This window comes from Taudactylus pleione, unplaced genomic scaffold (assembly GCF_031769625.1).
Source record: "Taudactylus pleione unplaced genomic scaffold, aTauple2 ptg000225l, whole genome shotgun sequence".
Classification (NCBI taxonomy): Eukaryota; Metazoa; Chordata; class Amphibia; order Anura; family Myobatrachidae; genus Taudactylus; species Taudactylus pleione.
Genome location: NW_028284627.1, coordinates 11921277 through 11942155, shown reverse-complemented (window position 1 = coordinate 11942155; position 20879 = coordinate 11921277). Strand labels below are relative to the sequence as shown.

General features: G+C 41.7%; 2 protein-coding genes across 4 annotated transcripts in view; one reads left to right on the top strand and one right to left on the bottom strand.

Annotated features, from left to right (window-relative positions):
* LOC148517268 (matrix metalloproteinase-21-like) overlaps positions 1 to 2483 on the top strand; it is a 149848-nt gene extending 147365 nt beyond the window's left edge. For all 3 annotated transcript variants that reach the window (XM_088479015.1, XM_088479013.1, XM_088479014.1), the window contains exon 8: positions 602 to 2483. In XM_088479015.1, the coding sequence (XP_088335141.1) occupies positions 602 to 907 (306 nt within the window). In that variant the 3' untranslated portion in view covers positions 908 to 2483. The remainder of the gene's footprint in view (positions 1 to 601) is intronic.
* A 3158-nt stretch (positions 2484 to 5641) lies between these two features.
* The window catches only part of UBLCP1 (ubiquitin like domain containing CTD phosphatase 1), a 37032-nt gene continuing 21794 nt past the window's right edge, over positions 5642 to 20879 (bottom strand). The window contains exons 5-10 of the mRNA XM_088479012.1: positions 16262 to 16360; positions 12775 to 12812; positions 11567 to 11665; positions 8818 to 8934; positions 6304 to 6431; positions 5642 to 6213 (exon numbers count right to left, since the gene is read on the bottom strand). Coding sequence (XP_088335138.1) covers positions 6186 to 6213; positions 6304 to 6431; positions 8818 to 8934; positions 11567 to 11665; positions 12775 to 12812; positions 16262 to 16360 — 509 coding nt within the window. The 3' untranslated portion in view covers positions 5642 to 6185. The remainder of the gene's footprint in view (positions 6214 to 6303; positions 6432 to 8817; positions 8935 to 11566; positions 11666 to 12774; positions 12813 to 16261; positions 16361 to 20879) is intronic.

The following is a 20879-nucleotide window of genomic DNA, read 5'->3' as shown; positions in this document are numbered from 1 at the left end:
TACCCATAGCAACCAATCCGATTCTAGCTATTATCTTCTAGAAGGTGCTAGATAAATAAGTAGAATTTGATTGGTTGCTATGGGCAACAATTCTACTTCTAAAAACCCACACTTTAAGGGTGGGATGTACTAAGCATCGCATACACGATGTGGTACAAGCTGCCTCTTATCGGGTACATACCACAGTTGATTACCACGGCAAATGACAGCTCTCCCGATAAGAGATTACCTTTGCAATAGCCTCAGATAAAGGGACTTCTGAGTTTAACACGCAGAGGTCCCTCTGGCTTCCTTCTGTGCATACGCAGAAGGACCCTATCGCCGCAATGGGGAGATGGGAGGGATCCGATTGGATCCCTCTCAAGGGGCATCCCGAAAAGAAGCAAATAGGCTTCTGAAGATGGGGTTACCCACCGGGATGAAGAATGCATGCCGGTGCTTAGTACATATGGGAAATGCAGTAAAACTCCCAAAAACTGCACCTTAGGGGGTTTTACCACATTTTTCACTTTAGTACATCATGCCCCAATACTGTTAAAATATCAAGAACCAGGAAACATTTTGTGACTATAAAAATGCTAATCATAACCAATTGTTCTAGGTAACTGCATTTAGTGTGGACAAGAACAAGATGGTGGAGAACTTTCCAAAACGTATCACAGACATCTTCCCTCCTGTTGAACCTGGCGATCATCCGATCGGACACATTGATGCTGTCTATGTCTCCTACACCTACAAAGAAACATATTTCATCAAAGATCGATATTACTGGAAAGTGGTCAAAGATCAAGCTAGGCAAGCCAATGCGTCGTTGCCCGTGAATGGACTATGGCCCAGCAAGAAGATAAACTCCAAGTGGTACGATATATGCGATGTACATCCATCTGTTCTCTTCAACACGACATAGACTGGGAAACTGCCATGCCTGGTCTGTAAGCCCACCCGTAAATGGAAAAAAAATAATAAGGTTGCAACACAATGTTTATCATTGCATTCCAGCCCACTCCGACGCTTTACCATGTACCACTAAAACTGTTCCCAGGGTTGCTGCTGTGAGAAAAGAACAGGGAGGCCCTGCAGTCACAGCTTCTTCCAAATACCTTGTGATCAGTTGTGTAATATCAAAGTAATAAACACAAGGTTCCGTAGGAAATATTTAACCATATGCAGTTGTGCAGAATCCACAACGATCACAGTTCTAGAACTTTGGTCTCGGTTTCAGCTTTAAACAAAGGATATAGCTGAGAAAGTGAAACAAAATGGCTGCACATAGGTTTGTTTTCCTTTTCAATTACTGAAACCGCTGCATTTTATTAGGCAAAATGGGATACTGTTCCCTCTGGTTTCTGAGGTGTCTACACAATTCTAAACACTGGTATGTTAACCACCCACTGTATGAGAGCAATGACGTCAGCATAACTGCTGCTAGACAGTTGTTCTTATTGCTGGAAAATTAAACGTTGGGTGATTGATGACGTAGATTCTTCTCTCACGTAGTACTGTTTGAATGAACTTTTTTTGCTGCTAGGTCTCCAAAAGCTAAAATTATATTTATTTACTCTTTTCGCAAACATCTGTATTGTAAGCTTTTTTCTTTTTTTGTAACTTGACAGTCTCATATTTGCCCTACAAGCAATACTTTGACTCCTATAATAATTAGTAACATTAACTTTATTCTGACAAGAACACAAATACCTTTACTTGTTCACTCAAAGGAGGATTTATGTGTTGCTACTATAAATGATTACTTTTTTTTATACCAGATTCTTGCTACCCTTTATATTTAATATGCTGGAAGAAGTTTATATTGGAATATACAGTATACATTATCATATTAATAAAATGATACTCTATTTCATTATGCAAACTGTCCATCTATATTTCTCTAGACGAATAGATGCTTTATACAATGCTATATTGTTCTTCTCAATAATAAATAATTCTGGCATACAGAAGGGTACAGGTATGTGCACCTGTGACACTGCCGGGAGGTGGAATGGTTCCACTCCATTTTCAGTGATGATGTGCAAATTGATCAGCTCTAGCTGGATTGAAGTCTGTGAAGTAGTTAATGTGATAAGGTCCCAAGAATTACAGTTAGGGCAAAATAAAGTTCCCAAAATTGTTCCAATGAATAAATTGAGCATTGTTTGGCACAGAAGTAAACAAAACATTAGAACCGGAAAGTGTAGATTGTACTGATAAGGACACGCTCATTTTTACTAAATAAAGATGAATTTCAGTACTATAAAATGCACTCTCTGCTCTACTAGGCAGTACCATTTTTGTTTTTGATAGGGAGATCATCAAATGCCTTTAACCATCCGACATCACTAAATACGAATAGTGTAGACTGCACTAATAAGGATACACTTATCACTCGTCCTAACAGGGAGTGACTGAGGCTTGCTTTATGGATAGTGCCGAGTTTTAGCCATCTAGACTAAAGCTGGGCATCCACTATACAATTTTCTGTCAGATATCTGTCCAATCCGGCTGGTTGGAATGAAAACCTGGTAATGTATGGCAGCAAATGACAGTCATCCATTTGCTCACAAACACTGGAAACTAGCCAAAAATGGTTGTTCAGACAAATTGGTTAAAACACACAAATGTAACCAATTTGAAAAAAAAATTTTGACCTTTTTTTTCAGTGTTTAAACCATATGATCGACTGTCATTTGCTCCCATACATAACCAGGTTTTCATTCCAACCAGCCAGATTGGACAGATGTCTGACCGAAAATTGTATAGTGGATGCCCAGCTTAAGGCTGGGTACACATTTAACGTTATGTACCCAGCCGACCTGTCATGCAACGGGTTCCGGTGTCTGCAAGTGCACGCACACTTCCTGATGGGAGCGACATTGCGATGGTGGAGGCCATGCTGCATTCGGCGATGTCGCTGACTATGCGCGGGACCGCACATAGTCAGTGACATAGTCTCTACACACTGGACGATATGTTGTCCGATCTGCAGGATCGGACAACACATTGTCTAGTGTGTACCCAGCACAAGAGGCATTAGTGCTTTGGATATATAGGCGCACATCCACTGCGTAGTTCCTCCAGAAGATATCCAGGTGAACAAGGGTTAAAAAAATCCAATAGAAAGATGCAGATGGAGCTCTGCGAAACACGTAGCACTATAAAGGAGATAATTCTTATTGGCTATTTCTATTGAAACATATGGACTTTTAACCCTTGTTCCCCTGAGTTTGTGTTACATCGTAAAATTTAGTAATGCAATGTTAGTTCATGCATTTTTTTTTTTACTTTTTGATCAAGAAAAATGTGAATATACAGCTATAGTCACAAAGCACTACTATCAATTTTTTGTTGAGAGATACCACATGGTTAAAGGGATTATACTATCCCCTCTCTATCAAACACAAAAAAAACACAGACTAGTAGAATAGTGTGCGCCTTATTGGGATGAAATTAGTTTCTTTAGGAAAAATAATTAAATCCGTTACCTTGTTTGTCTTTTTTGTCTAAATGGATGCTATACAGTTTTATATAAAACTCTTGTATTTCTTATGTTCTACAAATAATGTAAATCATATAATTTGTTTTTTTTATGTTCATTAAAGAAGAAAGTCATCTGATTTTTATTAGTTTTGGCTTTAGAAAGCAAATTTCTATGAATTTCACACAGCATGTCAAAAATTGTAGGTTTGTGATTTACAAATGGATATTATTGGCGACTACATTGTGATTAACCTATATGTAAACATATGTATGCATTACTAACTTGTATCATGCTGAAGTAGGCCAGGAACCCTCGGACATACCATGTGGTCAGGTTATTTTAACTTAATGATATACTGCCATAAGTAGGTTTTCAAAGTGTTGAGTGAATATTTCAGTAACATACGAGAGTGTTCAAGCCACTTTTTTTTTTATCATCCACTTTCAATATAAAAGTAAAATACCAGCATGAATTCTTAAAACACACACACAAAAAAAAAGTATGTGGACACCTGAAAAACATCACATGTGCTTGGTGAACCTCTCATTCCCAAACCATGGAATACAGAGCTAGTCTCCTCACGGCCTCCACTTTCTGGGAAAACCTTCAACTAGATTTTGGAACATGGCTGTGGGTGTTTGCATCTATTCAGCCACAAGAGCTTTAGTGTGGTGAAGCACTGATGTTGGGCGATTAGGCCTGGCTCACCGTCTGCATTCCAATTCATTTGTTGAGGTCAAGTTATTCCACAGCAAAATTCGGCAAACCATTTAATGATAGACATCGCATAGCATTGATATGCTAAAGCAAGGAAGAACCTTCCAGAAACTGTTGTCACCAAGTTGTAAGCATACAGTTCTATAAAAAATGTCATTGTTGGTTGTAGCATTAAGATTTCCCTTCACTGGAACTAAGGGGCCCAGGTTAAATCAGGAAAACCAACCCCAGACCATTATTCCTCCTATACCAAACCTTATAGTTGGCAGTACACATTTGGGGCTAGAAGCATTCTCTTGGCATTTGCCAATCCCAGATTCATCCATCAGCCCATCATATGGTGAAGCAGGATTCATCACTGCAGAGGACGGGTTTCCACTGTTCCGTTGGCACTGAACTTTGGACAACTCCAGCCGCCAATTGGCACTGATCATGGTGATTTGAGACTTGTGTGCAGTTTCTTGGCTATGTACACGGAATCCACGTAGCTCCTAACAAACAGTTCTTATGCAGATGACCCAGAGGCAGTTTGGAACTCGGTAGTGAGTGTTACATGCTACAGCACTCAGCAGTCCTATTCTTTGAGCTTGTGTGGCCTACGCATATGTTTCCACTTCACAATAACAATGTGACAGTTGACTGGGGCAGTTGTTGGACAGGTGCCATCCTATGACAGTGCCACGCTGCAGTTACCAGATATCTTCAGTATAACCAGTTCTACTGCTGACATTTGACTACGGAGATTGCATAGCTGTATGCCCGATTTAATCCACTTGTTCTCAATAGGTGTGGCCGAAATGATCCGACACACTAATTACAAGGGGTACCCAGACACTTTTGGCTATAAAGTGTATATCAATGATATTTACAAGGGGGAAAAAAAAAAAAAAAGCATTGAGCTTTGAATATAAAAATTAAGATAAAAAGTTGTTCATATTTAAAACGATCACTTCCAAAAATTGATTATAAATTTGAAATGATGTAGTGTGTATTAACACTTCAGGGGAAATTAACTAAGTCTTGGAGTGTGATACAGTGGAGAGAGATAAACTACCAACCAATCAGCTCCTAACTGTGATTTTTCAAACACAGGCTGTAACATGACAGTTAGGAGCTGATTGGTTGGTACTTTATCTTTTTCCACTTTATCACTCTCCAATGTTTAGTACATCTCCCCCTATATCTCGTAAATTATCTTTCTATGACTTTGAAAATGATAAATGTGAAATAAATACTTACATTTTGCAGACTGTAAAGTGTTAGGATTATCTGTCAAATGAAGATGTACTGTGATGTATATGGTATGGTGGTACTGTAAAACGTAATTCAAAGCAATTTTTTTTTTTTACATTGTGTTTAGGGGAAAATAAGGGACAATGTTTATTTAGACAGTCTAAATCACAAGCTGAATTGGAAGCTATATAATCCTGAAAAACAAGCTAGGCATTTAAGTCCTTATCTTTATGTTTATTGACATAATAGGCATATTTCATTAGACTTGTATTTTTTCTTTTTCATATGGTTATTTACCCATTCCAAAAGGTTATGCTAATTTTGCCTGCATCTCGCAAAAAAAAACAACCCACTAAATTCTGAAAAAAAATTTTAAATAAAAAAAAAAAAATGGAAGAGGCTGAACATGCAAATAATTCTATTTACTAAGCACTCGTTATATAAAAAAATATAAATAAAAAATATTTATAATTATCAAAATTGAGAGTTGATCGTACACAAACATTGTCCGAATACTTTCATTGTAACAAGCAAAGAAAATATGAACATTCTCGGAAACGGGCTAGTGGGTGTTTTAGAACTACAAAAAAATAAAAAAGTTTACAAAAATAAAAGACTGACTCAAATGAATGCATTCAAGTTTGAGCTCCACTGGTCAAACATGCTGGAACCCCGACCACCTTAAAAACAAAAAAAAACAAAAAACAACAAAACAACTAAATCAAGACAAAGGAATATATGATATTCTGCACCTAAGAATTCATTATTGACCTTGTTTTTTTGAGAGATACCTGTAAAAGAAAAGAGAAGGGGATAAATAGTTGGAAGGTCCTTTAAACAAAATTAATATTGCATGGCCTAAAAACACAATGCTCGCTTACCTTTCCCAATGTTTATGGTTAAGCTCTGAAAGGTCATCTAGTTTAGCAATTTCTTTAAGGTACTCAGACAGCTTCAGAAGTTCTTTATCCTTATCCCGGTTTAGATGTGCTTTCATGAAAGGCCTGATCTGTTAAGGAATCAAAAACAAAAATATCAACTTAGGGCCGAATTCAATTAGAGGCGAAAAAGCCGCCATCGGCGAAAAGTTTTCGCGAATTTGCGCTTTTCGTCCTATTCAATTCCAGGAAGTTTTCGCCTGCGCGAAAACTCCATAGGCAAAAGCAGGCGAATAAGTTTCTCCACCCAGAGGCAGGTGAAATGTAGGTCCAAAGTCTTTATTTTGGGGCACAAATGTGGGGACTTGATTCAGAACCATTTAGATCCCCCCCAATGACTAGGAAGGCAAAACAAATGTGGGGGGGAATTAATTTAAAAAGTGATGGAAAATAGGTAAAAAGTAGGGGGCATGGTATTTTGGGAGGCTATAAGGTTGAGACAGGTATTTTAAGATTGCAGGAAGCTGCGGCAGGTGTATTTTTGAGGTTTTTATTTAAATCTTCACTTTGGGAGATGCCAAAATACCCCATTTGAGTCTACCATATCCAAATATTCCGAAATACGGAATAATTTTGGCCTGACTGAGATAATGAAACCTTTGATTTTTGATGGTGCAATGTACACAAACTTTGTCTAAAGCACAAATTATTAAAAATATTATATAAAATTACCTTCAGTAAATGTGTATATGAAACATAAATGAATTTCATTTCTGTACACAAACTTTGCTTGAGACACAAAATTATTGAAAATATTGTATAAAATTACCTGCAGGCTCTGTGTATAAGGTGTATATAACATAAATGCATTCTGTGTGTATATTGGGGTCCCATTCCCAAGATATTTCATTATGATATGCAAATATCCAAAATAGGGAATATTCCGTTATCCAAAATACCCCTGGTCCCAAGCATTTTGGATATGGGAGACTCAACCTGTAGTACCCATTTACATGTACCCCAAATTTAACTGCGGTAGTTATTTTTCTAAAAAAATATTGCATTATATAATTTTTTCACATTTATTCAAATATACAGATAACAGCCCCTTTGAGATCACTAAATACTTTTATTAGGGCTAATAATACTCTTCTATATTGATTCCCAGGATGAGTTAGGTTTCTTTTGGGGTAAAGACTGATTTCCCTAAAATATGCTGTCCTTTTCGCTAGTTTCGTTATTCACTACATTCGCCTAACTGCGTTTCCGCCTGATTTAGAATTGAATAGGGAGATAAGCGGGGACGCGCATGGCGAAAACACTGCATCCAGACAGGCAAAATCAAAGCGTTTTTCGCCGACCTCGACTTTTTGCGCCTACTTAAATTTGTCCCTTAGTGTCGGATTCAGAGGTGGAAGCTAATGACGCAACGACTGAGACTTTACACAGCATGACTGAGTCTTTATGCAAATGAATTTGTACAGAGACGCCAAGCAGCTACAGCGCTAAAAAGACGCACCATCGAACATTGCACCAGTCCTAAGGAGGCGCAGAATATCAGTCTGAATATGGCCGACAAAATCAGTGCAACTCCATAAAGTTGCGTTTGACTAGCCACGTTTCCATTCAGGACCGGCCACTGAAATTGCCCAAATTCGTTCTGCGTCCCCTGGTGGTAACCATCAGGACACATTTGCAGACTGAAAACATTGTCCGTTTGCGTCCGACATCGACACTGTGCTCACCTCTGAATCAGGCCCCTAATGTCTGATGCAGAGGTGAACGTACTGTGGAGTGTATCTTGCATGTTTTTGTACGGTGACGCTCAGGAGCCAAGCCATAGCCAAGTACGGGAAATGCAGAGGCGTGCGCATTTCAGGTAATGTAATGGGGCATCCTCACATAGGGCATGATTAGTAAGGGCGTTGCAGGTTATGCAGAGTTGCCAGGGAGCGTAAATGCAAAATCTGTTTTCAGACATCTATCTTGTGCGCTGATGATGAAGAGTATCACATCTAGTGTACAGATAAAGGCCGTCCATTTGCAAAGATGTATACAGCTGTACAAATGGGTGAAAACGTGCATTTAGTTCCATGCAGGCAATGTGGGAGCTATTACAGCCGACTTCAGTTCAAATCAGCATCTGCCAATATTTCAACTAAATAAGTATTTGGACAATATCTAAGTTATCATTCTTTCTCTGAGAATTCCCAAGCATATTTACAAGGTGATTTCCACCCCAGCTGATTGCTTTCTGGAGACACATAAACAGTAACAAGCTCAGTTTAGTGAGAGGTGTATATTATCCATTTATAATATAAGTGATTGCATGTATTGTAGAGGCAGCCTCACAAAAACAATGAAACTGTACAACGGTACTTTCACAGCAGTGACATCTCCTGAAATCGGAGTTAGATATCTGAGTAATGCAGAAAACAATCTTAGTCTAAACACTTTTTGGACTGTACCAGTCAGCAGCACATTGGCACATAGACACTATTTATATCATTGGGTTACCTTTAAACCATTCTGGGGATTCATCAGGAAATTCCTTCCAATATCATCGAACATTATGGTATTCTTCTTATTGTAGAACTCTGCATATTTGCCCCAAACCACCCCAAGTGGCTTCACCTGTGAGTGAAAAAACAAAAACACAAGAAAAAACAACAAAATAAGAGATGGCAGCTCCCATCTAAGCTATGTTCCTATGATATACACTTCCTATAATAATACTATTATTGTATTTAATGTTATGGGGGTGAGAAAATATGTTTTTACAGTAGTTATTACTGTATATACACATCCTCTGAGTACAGGAGCGTAGGGAGGGCAGTTCTACTGGAGTGTGAGCTCCAGGCGCCTTACTTACCAGAGGGTGCCCTGCAGTCGGACCCCGGAGCAGCTGTTAAGTAGCTGAGTGTCTGCCGGGTCCGCAGAAGCAACAGCAGCGTCCTGTCCTGCCTTCCTGCTCTAGTGAGAAACTCCTGGTCACTAGAGGAGCTTGTGCTGAGCCCTGATTGGTGGAGCTCAGCACATGTTCGTCTGACCCCAGGGGGCGGGGCTACAGCAGCATGGAAGAAGCTGCAGAGTCCACATTAAGGTAAGAGAGGTTATACCCCAGTAGTTATGTCTATCAGCCCCCCTGCCTGTATGTGTGACCCTTCCTGCCTGTATGTATTGTATGTGTCTATGTGTGACCCTTCCTGCCTGTATGTACTGTATGTGTGTATGTGTGACCCTTCCTGCGTGTGTGTGTGTGTGTGTGTATGTACAGTATGTGTGTGCGTATGTGTGTGTATGTATGTATGTGACCGTGTGTGTGTGTGTGTGTGTGTGTGTGTACAGTATGTGTGTGTGGTGTGTATGTACAGTATGTGTGTGCGTCTGTGTGTGTATGTATGTGACCCTTCCTGCCTGTGTATGTATGTATGTGACCCTGTCTGTGTGTGTGTGTGTGTGTGTGTGTGTGTATGTACAGTATGTGTGTGTGTGTATGTACAGTATGCGTGTGTGTCTGTGTGTGTATGTATGTATGTGACCCTTCCTGCCTGTGTATGTATGTATGTGACCCTGTCTGTGTGTGTGCGTGCATGTTTATGTATGTATGAAACCCTGCCTGTATGTGTGTGTCTATGTATGTATGAATGAATTTGAATGCGTCACCCTGCCTGCATGTGTATGTACAGTATGTATGAATGGGTGACACTGCCTGTATGTATGTGTATCCATTCCTGTATGTGTATATGTTTGTATGTATACACACTTTTTTTTGGGGGGGGGGGGGGGGGGGGGGGCTTGGTGTCACGCTCGTGCTTCGGATACCCGGGCCACATGCTACACCTCTGTCTGAGTAGGTAGAGCACATAAAATACCCTAGGGGTTGTATGTAGCATAATAAGCAGCGACTGGACATATATCCAAAATGTAAATATTGAGTGTACTATTTCCTGAGGACAAGATCATCTTGCATTTCTGCGCACCAATTTCCCCTGAATAAAGCGCAGACCACCATTTTTTTAATGAATCAATAACTATGACAATGATTGAATGAATAAGCTTATTTAGAACTAGTGATATCACTGAGGCATCAACTGCATCCATAGGGGTTTATTTCCTAAGCATTGGAGAGAGAAAGTACCAAGCAATCAGCTACTGTCATTTTTCAAACACAGCCTGTAAAGTGACAGTTAGAAGCTGATTGGTTGGTAATTTATCTCTCTCCAAGGATAAATAAACCTCACAATGTCTACTGAATAGGTTACTTGCAGTGAGTGCAGGCGATAAGTGCACTTTAAGTATACCGTCTTATTTGTGTCTGTGCCCCAATTTACCGCTGGCTGAACTCATGATATAATTGGAGATCCGTGACCTCTGCTGCGGTAAAACGCCTTGTACTTTAAGACTTGCAATTATGCCATGCACATCTCCTGAGGAGGACATGTTGAATATATATCTGTAAATCACCATAAGTTGCTTTTTCATACTGGACAAAATTGAATGAGGTTCATGTGGACCATACCTCTTGCCTGTATAGGCATTCCCAGTTCTACCGACACCGGGGTATTGGAGAATTCTAACATGTTGGATAATCTTAATTCCCCAATTTCGACCCCAAAATGGTCGTAATCTGCGATTCGGAGATCTTTACCATGTTGAATTTACTCGATTCCCAGATAGATTGCTGATCGATGATCTCTGATCTGCTACGATCGGTTATTGTATAACTGTCACATCCTGTGTGGACGCTTCAGACGGGCGCCCTTCACAGTATAGGCAGCCGTTTGGGCATCCTGAGGGCGCCTGCACTTACTGGAGCAGCCGGTCACGTCCCCTTCTGCATGATGTAATGACATTGCACCCTGAGTGGGCAGTGCTAGGCGCTGGGTGGTACTGTGCCCTGTTACGGCTCTGCTTCCCAAACTTTTGTAACCCTGTGGGAGGGTAAAGGACCAGGGCAAGGTTTCTGAGTCTATGTCATTGTTCATAGCTTGATTAGATGAAAGGCTTTCTTTGTGTATTTACTTAAAAACTACCTCTTCTTCCTCATCGCCATAGTTTATAGTAAGTAGAAGATGGCAAAATAAAACCTTGCCACATTATTAAGAACTGCAAAATGAAAATTAATGAGCATATTAGATTTCGCCTACGTTCTTCGACAAGATATAATATCTGAGGTTTGTTTTAGATAAAAGGCTCCAGAGGTGACCCTAAAATAATAACATACATAAGACATCTCTAATCGCTAAGCACAGTGTATACTTACATCTATGAGGCCTCTCCTGGGTGTGTGGACGGTGATCATGGCTGCACTATCCAACATGAACGTGATCTTGTAATTAGCGTTTGTGCTGACGCCCAACTCCTTGTAAAACACATGGACAGTTCCAAGTTAGAAAGTAACAACAATAAGAGTCTGTGCAATAATAAATATATATATATATATATTTATTTTACTTTACTTCAAAGCCAATATCAGAACCTATTGTGAAATGGTGAACTAGAGCTTTCATTGAAATTTTTTTTTCTTTTCATCCTCTCAATTTTGTAATTGACAAAAATAAATAAACAAATGACCAACTTCACTATATAATTCCATGTAATATAACAATCAGTGGAGATCATGTATGACATGTACCGCAAATAGACTTGGTTTTACTACGCCGATCCACTTTCCCATTCTTTGGTGCCTACATGCGTCACAACAAAGTCCATGCTCCTAACTCTTACATTTAAAGATTATGACTTTGCTAAAGTATTATTAATGTCTCAAGCAATACTGTTGACTGTCATTATTACATGTGGCACTTGAAGCTTTTTATTTTTTCCATATAATTATTACAAACTTGGCAATGAGCTGTCACTTCGGTAGACCTATAAATGCCTGCCCAAACTGAGGCGCACTGCACCTTGGCTATTTTGCATGTTACGAAGGGCCTACAGTGAATAGAAAATGAGAAAGTATTATGAAAGTGTACTTACACCTCTCTCTTTCTACATCTCAGATGAAGCAGGATAGACTGCGTGGATCTGTGAAACTTATACTGGTCACATAAATAGGACTATGGCTGGTGTTGGAAAATGGACACAAACCAGCATGCCTGATCGCAATGGATCAGCATGTTCCCAACCACCCGGTACCCCACTACAAAAGATTAAAAGATTAGTTGGTAGGTGACTATCTGCCTGATCAGATCACTCTGCCGGAGCACCAAGTCGTCTGAACTGTGCAATGGGAATAAAGCACACAGAGGTGTGAGATGTCCGTGCGCCCCAAGATGTCACTAGGTCATAGAAGCTAAATTATGTCTCTGCCCATAAAATGCCACCATTGTCTGTAGGCGATAGGTCAGCATTTAAAGCGGAGCCAAAAAATGTGAAAAGCATCAGTGTAACTATCAGAAAAACAAAATGACTGTATAACATAATACTTATTTCATGAATACATGCCCATAGGAGATTACATCCGCTCACCTTCATTTTGGCTTCAATCCATTTCATGCTGGTTGCAGCTGGAAAGAGAAAAACAAAAGTAAATACTAAAAATGCATAGTCTTATAAACAGGTATGATTTACTTTTGTGTAGAGGAGACTTTTTAGGAGCCACCAGAGACTGAGATAGATAAGTTTCGGCACTAATTGATCCAAACAAAGTCTATTAGTAACTACAACAGCAGTTATTAGATCCAAGGATCTACTAGTAATGCCTTGCGTGAGCCATCCCATTCATCTATGCTAAGCTGTATCTTTGTGCATTGACACATAACACCAAGATACTTGGTTTATTGTCTAATAAATAGCTGTTTCAACTCATAACCCTATTCATAAGATCTATTGCAACAACTTTTATTTAATTATAATAAAAAGTGACAAGACACATTAAGGTGAACTCATTATACCTGTAAAGAAAATCCCCAGTAAATAAGTGTGTATGGGGGCTCGTCCAGCTCGCTCAGCTGATACGGGAATTGTACTTTTCATGCAGTGAAAAGGGGCCAAACTATGGAACCAACATGTACATCACAGTAAATGTAGAGAAATAATAAATATTACTATCCTTGATGTCAGTGAACCAAAGTACAAGACTAAAGCAGGGTACACACAATGCAATCCATTGAACGATTTATTATTCCAACGCAGATTGGAACAATAGATCGTGCGGATCGCAAACGGTGTATGGACTAGCAGTCGCGTGCAACATCGCATGTGGCGCCGTTGCAGGTAATCAAAGACGGATGAGGTATCATTCCATCCTTCAATGTGTACCTGCAGTACGATATTTCGGCCCGAAAAATCGTCCGGTTACAACTCGCCAAGTGTGTACCAAGCATAAGATCCACCACAGTAGGAACGCTGAATTCAGCAATCTCAGCACTATGTGTACAGAGGAGGTGCACTACAGTTGGATCAGTGAACCTGGTGCCTGCTCTGCTATGTCAGACTATGGTGCATAAGTCATAGCCTCATTACACTAATGAGCTGGGTGCTATATAAAAGGAAACTGTCTTATAGACAAATGCAGGAGCAGGTCTATCTGCAGAATCTCTCTTTATAATATACTGGAACTGAAATGGTCAGAAGTGCACTTCATTCAAAATTAAAATAATTTCTACAAATAAAGAGACAATAAAGTTATATTAAGCCTTAATATAAAATGATAACAGCGGGCCTGATTCAGAGATAGACGCCATGGTAATGTACATGCAGATGAGTGATCGGTGATCTGCGCATGCCTCTGAGTCGCGCTGAGCATGCGTCAGGTTTCATCTTTGTTGTCGCTCTCAGTGAGGATTTATTTGCAGTGATTGGCAGACAGGGACCATTTCTGAGAGACAATGGGGGAGAGGGGGGCTGGTGACTTAAATGCAGGCGTGTCACAACTGTTTTGGGGCGCATCTCTGCCTGCGACTGCAACCCCTGTACGCAGTAATAATGGCTCCAGTGTCTCAGTTCCTGCAGCCATTCTGTGCGATCATAGGGATACTCAGGTGGCCGATTATCGCCTGATCTGTGACTGATGCTGCGTCTGTGTACGCAGTCAACTGGTTTTGCAAAGCCGCCGGTTGAAGTCTCAATGCAGTGGCGGCATTAGCGTACATCTCTGAATCAGGCCCAAAGTTTAGAATAATAACTTAAAGTACTTCAAATGCATGTATTTATATTTCTTTAGTTACTTATATACAGTGCCATTTTTCATGTTTTGTTGCCTCACAACCTGGAATTAAAATGCATTGTTTGAAGGAGTGCATCATTTCATTCACAGAACATGCCTACAACTGTGAAGTTGTGTTTTTTTATATTGTGAATCAAACAACATTTAGAACAACATAACAGAAAACTTCAGCGTGCATAACTATTCACCCCCCCCCCCTAAAGTCAGTACTTTGTCGAGCCACCTTTTACGGCAATTACAGCTGCAAGTTGCTTTGGATAAGTCTCTATGAGCTTGCCACATCTTGCCCCTGGGATTTTTGCCCATTCCTCAAGGCAAAACTGCTCCAGCTCCTTCATGTTGGATGGTTTCCGCTTGTGAACAGCAATCTTCAAGTCTGACCACAGATTCTCAATTGGATTGAGATCTGGGCTTTGACTAGGCCATTCCAACACATTTAAATGTTTCCCCTTAAACCACTCGAGTGTTGCTTTAGCAGTATGCTTCGGGTCATTGTCCTGCTGGAAGGTGAACCTTCGTCCCAGTCTCAAATCACAGGCAGACTGAAACAGGTTTTGCTCAAGAATATCCCTGTATTTAGCACCATCCATCTTTCCCTCGACTCGAATCAGTTTCCCAGTCCCTGAAGCTGAAAAACATCCCCACGGCATGATGCTGCCACCACCATGTTTCACAGTGGGCATGGTGTTCTTGGGGTGATGGGATGAGTTGGGTTTGCGCCAGACATAGCGTTTTCCTTGGTGGCCAAAAAGTTCAATTTTAGTCTCATCTGACCAGAGCACCTTCCTCCATACATTTGGGGAGTCGCCCACATGCCTTTTGGCAAACTCAAATGGTGTCTTCTTATTTTTATCACTAAGTAATGGCTTTTTTTTGGCCACTCTTCCATAAAGCCCATCTCTATGTAGTGTATGGCTTATTGTGGTCACATGCACAAATACACTAGTCTCTGCTGGGGAACTCTGCAGCCCCTTCAGGGTTACCTTTGGTCTCTGTGCTGACTCTCCGATTAATGCCCTCCTTGCCCGGTCTGAGTTTTGGTGGCCAGCCCTCTCTTGGCAGGTTTGTTGTAGTACCATGTTCATTCCATTTGATGATGACGGATTTCATGGTGCTCCGGGGGATCATCAAAGATTTGGATTTTTTTTTTAATACTCCAATCCAGAATTGTACTTCTCAATAACTTTGTCCCTGACTTGTTTGGAGAGCTCCTTGGTCTTCATGGTGTGATGCCTCTTGCATAGTGGTGTTGCAGGGGCCTTTCAGAAAAGGTGTGTTTATACTGAGAGATCATGTGACACTTAGATTTCACACAGGTGGACTTCATGTGACTTCTGAAGGTAATTGGTTGCACCAGAACTTTTGAGGGACTTCATAGCAAAGGGGGTGACTACATATGCACATGCCAATTTTCAGAATTTTATTTATAAAGATTCTTTTTTTATATATATTTTTCTCATTTCACGCCACCAAATTAGACTATTTTGTGAAGATCCATCACATAAAATTCAGATTAAAAAAAATAAATAAAATGACAGGATGTAATGTAACAAAAAAAGGTAAAAAGCCAAGTGGGGGGTGAATACTTTTGCAATGCACTGTATAGTGTACTTTACTATACATGTCTCATAATAATGAGAAATATAATATTGGTATGAATTCCTCAACCTTGCTGCTTGATTTATGCCATATGTCACGGTATGTAAGATGTACATGTTTGAAAGATTAGGTAAAAAAATTAAAATAAATAAAATGAATAACGGAAATCACTGTCACTAAAACACTTACACCATATTACTATATCGTAGTCTTCATAGGCAGAGGTAAGAAATTCATGCAGATACGGCCTCATAAGCTCTAGACCTGTTTCTGCACATGACCGATGATCTGAAAAAGACCAGGGGAGGGAACAGTTACATGTTATAGATGGGTAATAGTGTGACTGGTATACACAGATGAGGCGGAACTGGACATTATCCGACACATACAAAGAAGAAAAGACTCCATCCATAGTTCTGCTTTCTATGAATCTGCTACTAAAGGTGCCTATCCACTAGGCGACCTGAAAGACTGAACGTCTAGTATTCAGACCTTCAGGTTGCCGAGGTGCGGTGCCCGCACTGAACGGCGTTCACTGAACGTCGTCAGGTTGACCAGCAGGTTCAGTAGATAGTCGGGGTCGGCAAGGCCCAAGTGTGCACGCGCATCGCTGGTCCTTGCCGGCTATCCATCCTGGTTTAGGTCGGATTGTTCACAAAGTCGTGTACTGGATAGGCCCCTTAAGTTTACTGGTATTTACAATTCACAAGATTGCCATTATTTTAGGCTTCTGTCCCATAATCCCCTTATCTTTTCCCTAAGACCTCCAGTCAGACTGGGTGTGGTGCTGGGCGAAAAAGAAGACAGTCACCACCTTCAAAATATACCGAATGCCAAGGCCCAGCACCCCAGTTATCTATCTGTGGGTGTTTTTAATCCAAGTTGCACGGTTCCTACCAACATTACTTGTATTTCAGAGGTAAGTTTATATTAAAACTATAAAGTGGTAGTGTGGGTGTACATATGTAACAGGTCACCTTGCCATGGTACTGAAGATGGGCGTCCACAATTTAAAAAACACGTGCATTAAGAACCTTGCATCCATTAGATCATCAGCCAGGGCCGGATTAAGGGCCACCTGGGCCAGAAAATGTTAAAGGGCCTATACTGAGATGGGGAGGAGCTTTGACCAGTACTGTGTGGGTGTGGCCAGAGCCATGTAGGTGTGTACAACCCCCTACACTATCAGCCATACTGTCTCCCTAAATACATAAAGATAGAAAAATTTAGGGCCATATTCAATTAGGTTCGAAAAGTCCGGGCTTTTTGCATGCCGGACTTTTCGCACCACATCGGAGGATTGACAGGGGATAAAGTATCGGGCGAGTGCCCACTTATCCCCGTTTTCAATTCAGAAGCTGCGGAATCGGGACCCAATGGAAAGGTAAGTGGCAAAAAGTCCTGTAAATTTTTGGGAATTCATCCTGGCACCCCCCTAAAGATGCCCTGACATGGGGGATCTCTGTGGGTACCTCGATTTTGCCTGCTGAAAATAATCAGGATTTTTTAATAGCCGTGGCAGGTGCATAAATGCGCCTCTGAAGAACCAGTGAAGAATAGCATTATTTTTAAACTATGCCCATCAAATTTGGGGTACATGAAAATGGGTGTAAGCATATTTTTAAGTCCCTAAAGCCATTTTTAAAAATTATTCAAAAATGCACCTGCTACTACCCGCATTCTAGAAAACACCTGCCGCATACATGGGAACCCCCAATGAATCAATATTGTTAGTTTAAAACTTTGTTCCCCAATATTTTTTTTCAACCCCAAAATTAAAGTACATTTTTTGGGGTGTCCTGAGGATTTTTTTTTATTTATTGATTTTTTTACACAGATTACTTTTAGGCGACCCCCCCGGGGCTGCAGGCTATTTATTTTAAGCCTACACCCCTAAACCCCAATTCTGCACTTTTTTTTCGCCATGTATTACATGGAGAAAAGTTATCCCCGCTTTTTAACAAAGACTTTTCGCACTGGTGAAGAGTCTTTGAAATTGAATACGGGGATAATTAAAATAGGCGAAAATGACGTCACCAGCGATAAATTATCGCCGATAACAGACTTTTCACTTCTCATTGAATATGGCCCTAATGCTGGGCATACACAGCCAGATAAAGTGCCTGTCAGACCGACAGACATTTTATCTGGCCGGCTGCCAGCCGCAGATGTCGCCGGCATACACTGTGAGAGAAATCTCACAGTGTATAGCACGACATCCGCGCTCCGCCCCCCGGGGGAGGAGACATTTCCCTGTTCCTTCCATAGGAAGGAACACAGGAAATGTCTGTCTGTCGGCTGCGCTGGGCATACACTGCCCGATGCGGCCGACAGTTTACCGGGTAATATCGCATCGGACGGGCATGCTGGACAATCCAGCATGCCCGACCGAGCAATATTTAACCCTCGGTCGCCCCCCCACACACTACAATTATCGCGGCGATCCACCGATATCGGGCGGATCATCCCGATAAGTGTAGCGTGTATGGCCAGCATTAGTGAGAAAACTAGAAATACCATTAAATGGTTATAAATATGGGCCTATTTTTATGTGGAGAACTGTAGCTGGAGCTCCATCTGCCCATTGTTAATCTGGCCCTGAGAAAATGTAAGACCAGCACCAAAACAAAGCATCAGGCCTCTGCTGATCTGCAAGAACAGGGCCGGATTACAGCATGTGGGGGCCCGCCCGCCGCCATAGGGAGCCTAATCCCTCCCCCGATTACTTACCATCTGGCTCTGTGTTGTGAATGAAGCAGCACAGTCAGCGCTGCTGCAAAAAAGCGCACAGCGGCTACTGAGGCCCGACATCAGTGATCAGCGTCACGGACATGGTGTCACGCGATGCTGAGGAGGGGACTCGGGAACCGCTCTGCGCTTTATGCGACAGTGCTGCGGCATTCAGAACACAAACGCGGCAGCTCAGCCCCCATCTGGGAACAGGTGCCACTGGACGCAATCATATAATATGTAGCAAACGTATATATTATATATACACCATACACACTAAAACACACATATACACTATACACAAACAAACATATATACACACACTAACTCATATACATATACAGTATACACACACTAACATATACACAGCCATGGCCAAACATTTTGAGAATGACAAGTATTGGTTTAATTTGCATATACTCCAGAATGGCATGAAGAGTGATCAGATGAATTGCAATTAATTGCAAAGTCCCTCTTCGCCATGACAATGAACTTAGGGCCTGATTCAGAGACGGACGCTCTGAAAGAGCGCTCGCTCTGAATCAGGGTGTTTTTTTTTGGAGCGGCCTTCTGGCCGCTCGCATAGCGGTGGGTTGCCACCCACAGCTATAGCGAGCGGCCAGGTTGATGGTCAAGACCCTCGCGACCATCGGGCTTGCGACGAAATCCTTGTGGTAGGGTCTCGTGGCCACAAGCCCCAGAGAGCTTCTGGCTCTAATAGTCAGTGGGGCCACCCACAAACGGCAGGCGTTCGCTTGGGAACGCCTCTGTTTGTGAAGCCACCCCCCTGCCACGCCTACCAAACGGGGCGAGCTGTCAATCACCATCGACCGCTCGCCCCCTTTGGTGCGAGACCCAGAGCGACGGAGCACCAGTCGCTAGCCGGGTCTCGCACATGCGCACGACGGAGCCCGCTCCGCCTTGCGCATGCCCAGTGGGCAAACATCGACCCGGTTACGAGCGCTCAGCGCTTGCGACCGGGTCTGAATCAGGCCCTTAATCCCAAAAACAAAATTTTCACTGCATTTCAGCCCTGCCACAAAAGGACCAGCTGACATCATGTCAGTGATTCTCTCGTTAACACAGGTGAGAGTGTTCATGAGGACAAGGCTGGAGATCACTCTGTCATGCTGATTGAGTTAGAATAACAGACTGGAAGCTTTAAAAGGAGGGTGGAGCTTGAAATCATTGTTCTTCCTCTGTTAACCATGGTTACCTGCAAGGAAACCCCGTGCAGTCATCATTGCTTTGCACAAAAAGGGCTTCACAGGCAAGGAAATTGCTGCTAGCAAGATTGCACATAGTTGTGAAGAAGGATTCAGGGCGCCCAAGAACATCCAGCAAGCGCCTGGACCGTCACCTAAAGTTGATTCAGCTGCGGGATCGGGGCACCACCAGTGCAGAGCTTGCTCAGGAATGGCAGCAGGCAGGTGTAAGTGCATCTTCACGCACAGTGAGGTGAAGACTTTTCGAAGATGGCCTGGTGTCAAGAAGGACACTAAAGAAGCCACTTTTTTCCAGGAAAAACACCAGGGACAGACTGATATTCTGCAAAATGTACAGGGATTGGACTGCTGAGGATTGGATTAAAGTTATTTTCTCTGATGAATCCCCTTTCGGATTGTTTGGGGCATCTGGAAAAACGCTTGTCCAGAGAAGGAAAGGTGAGCGCTACCATCAGTCCTGTGTAATGCCAACAGTAAAGCATCCGGAGATCATTCATGTGTGAGATTGCTTCTCAGCCAAGGGAGTGGGCTCACTCACAATTTTGCCAAGAACACGGCCATGAATAAAGAATGGTACCAAAACATCCTCCAAGAGCAACGTCTCCCAACCATCCAAGAACAGTTTGGTGACGAACAATGCATGATTTATATATATAAATCCGTCCTTGGTCTGGAACTCCCAATAACAATGTTTAACTGCTGCCGGTGCCCTCACAAAAATAATGTACAGTGCAAAGGTGTGGCACTCATGGCATCTTAGAATGAAAACTGAAGAAGAGATAGGCTAGTGCAGAGTTGTATTGGCAAGTATGGAGGGGTCATGGGCAGTGGAGATAGGTAGTGGTGAGTAT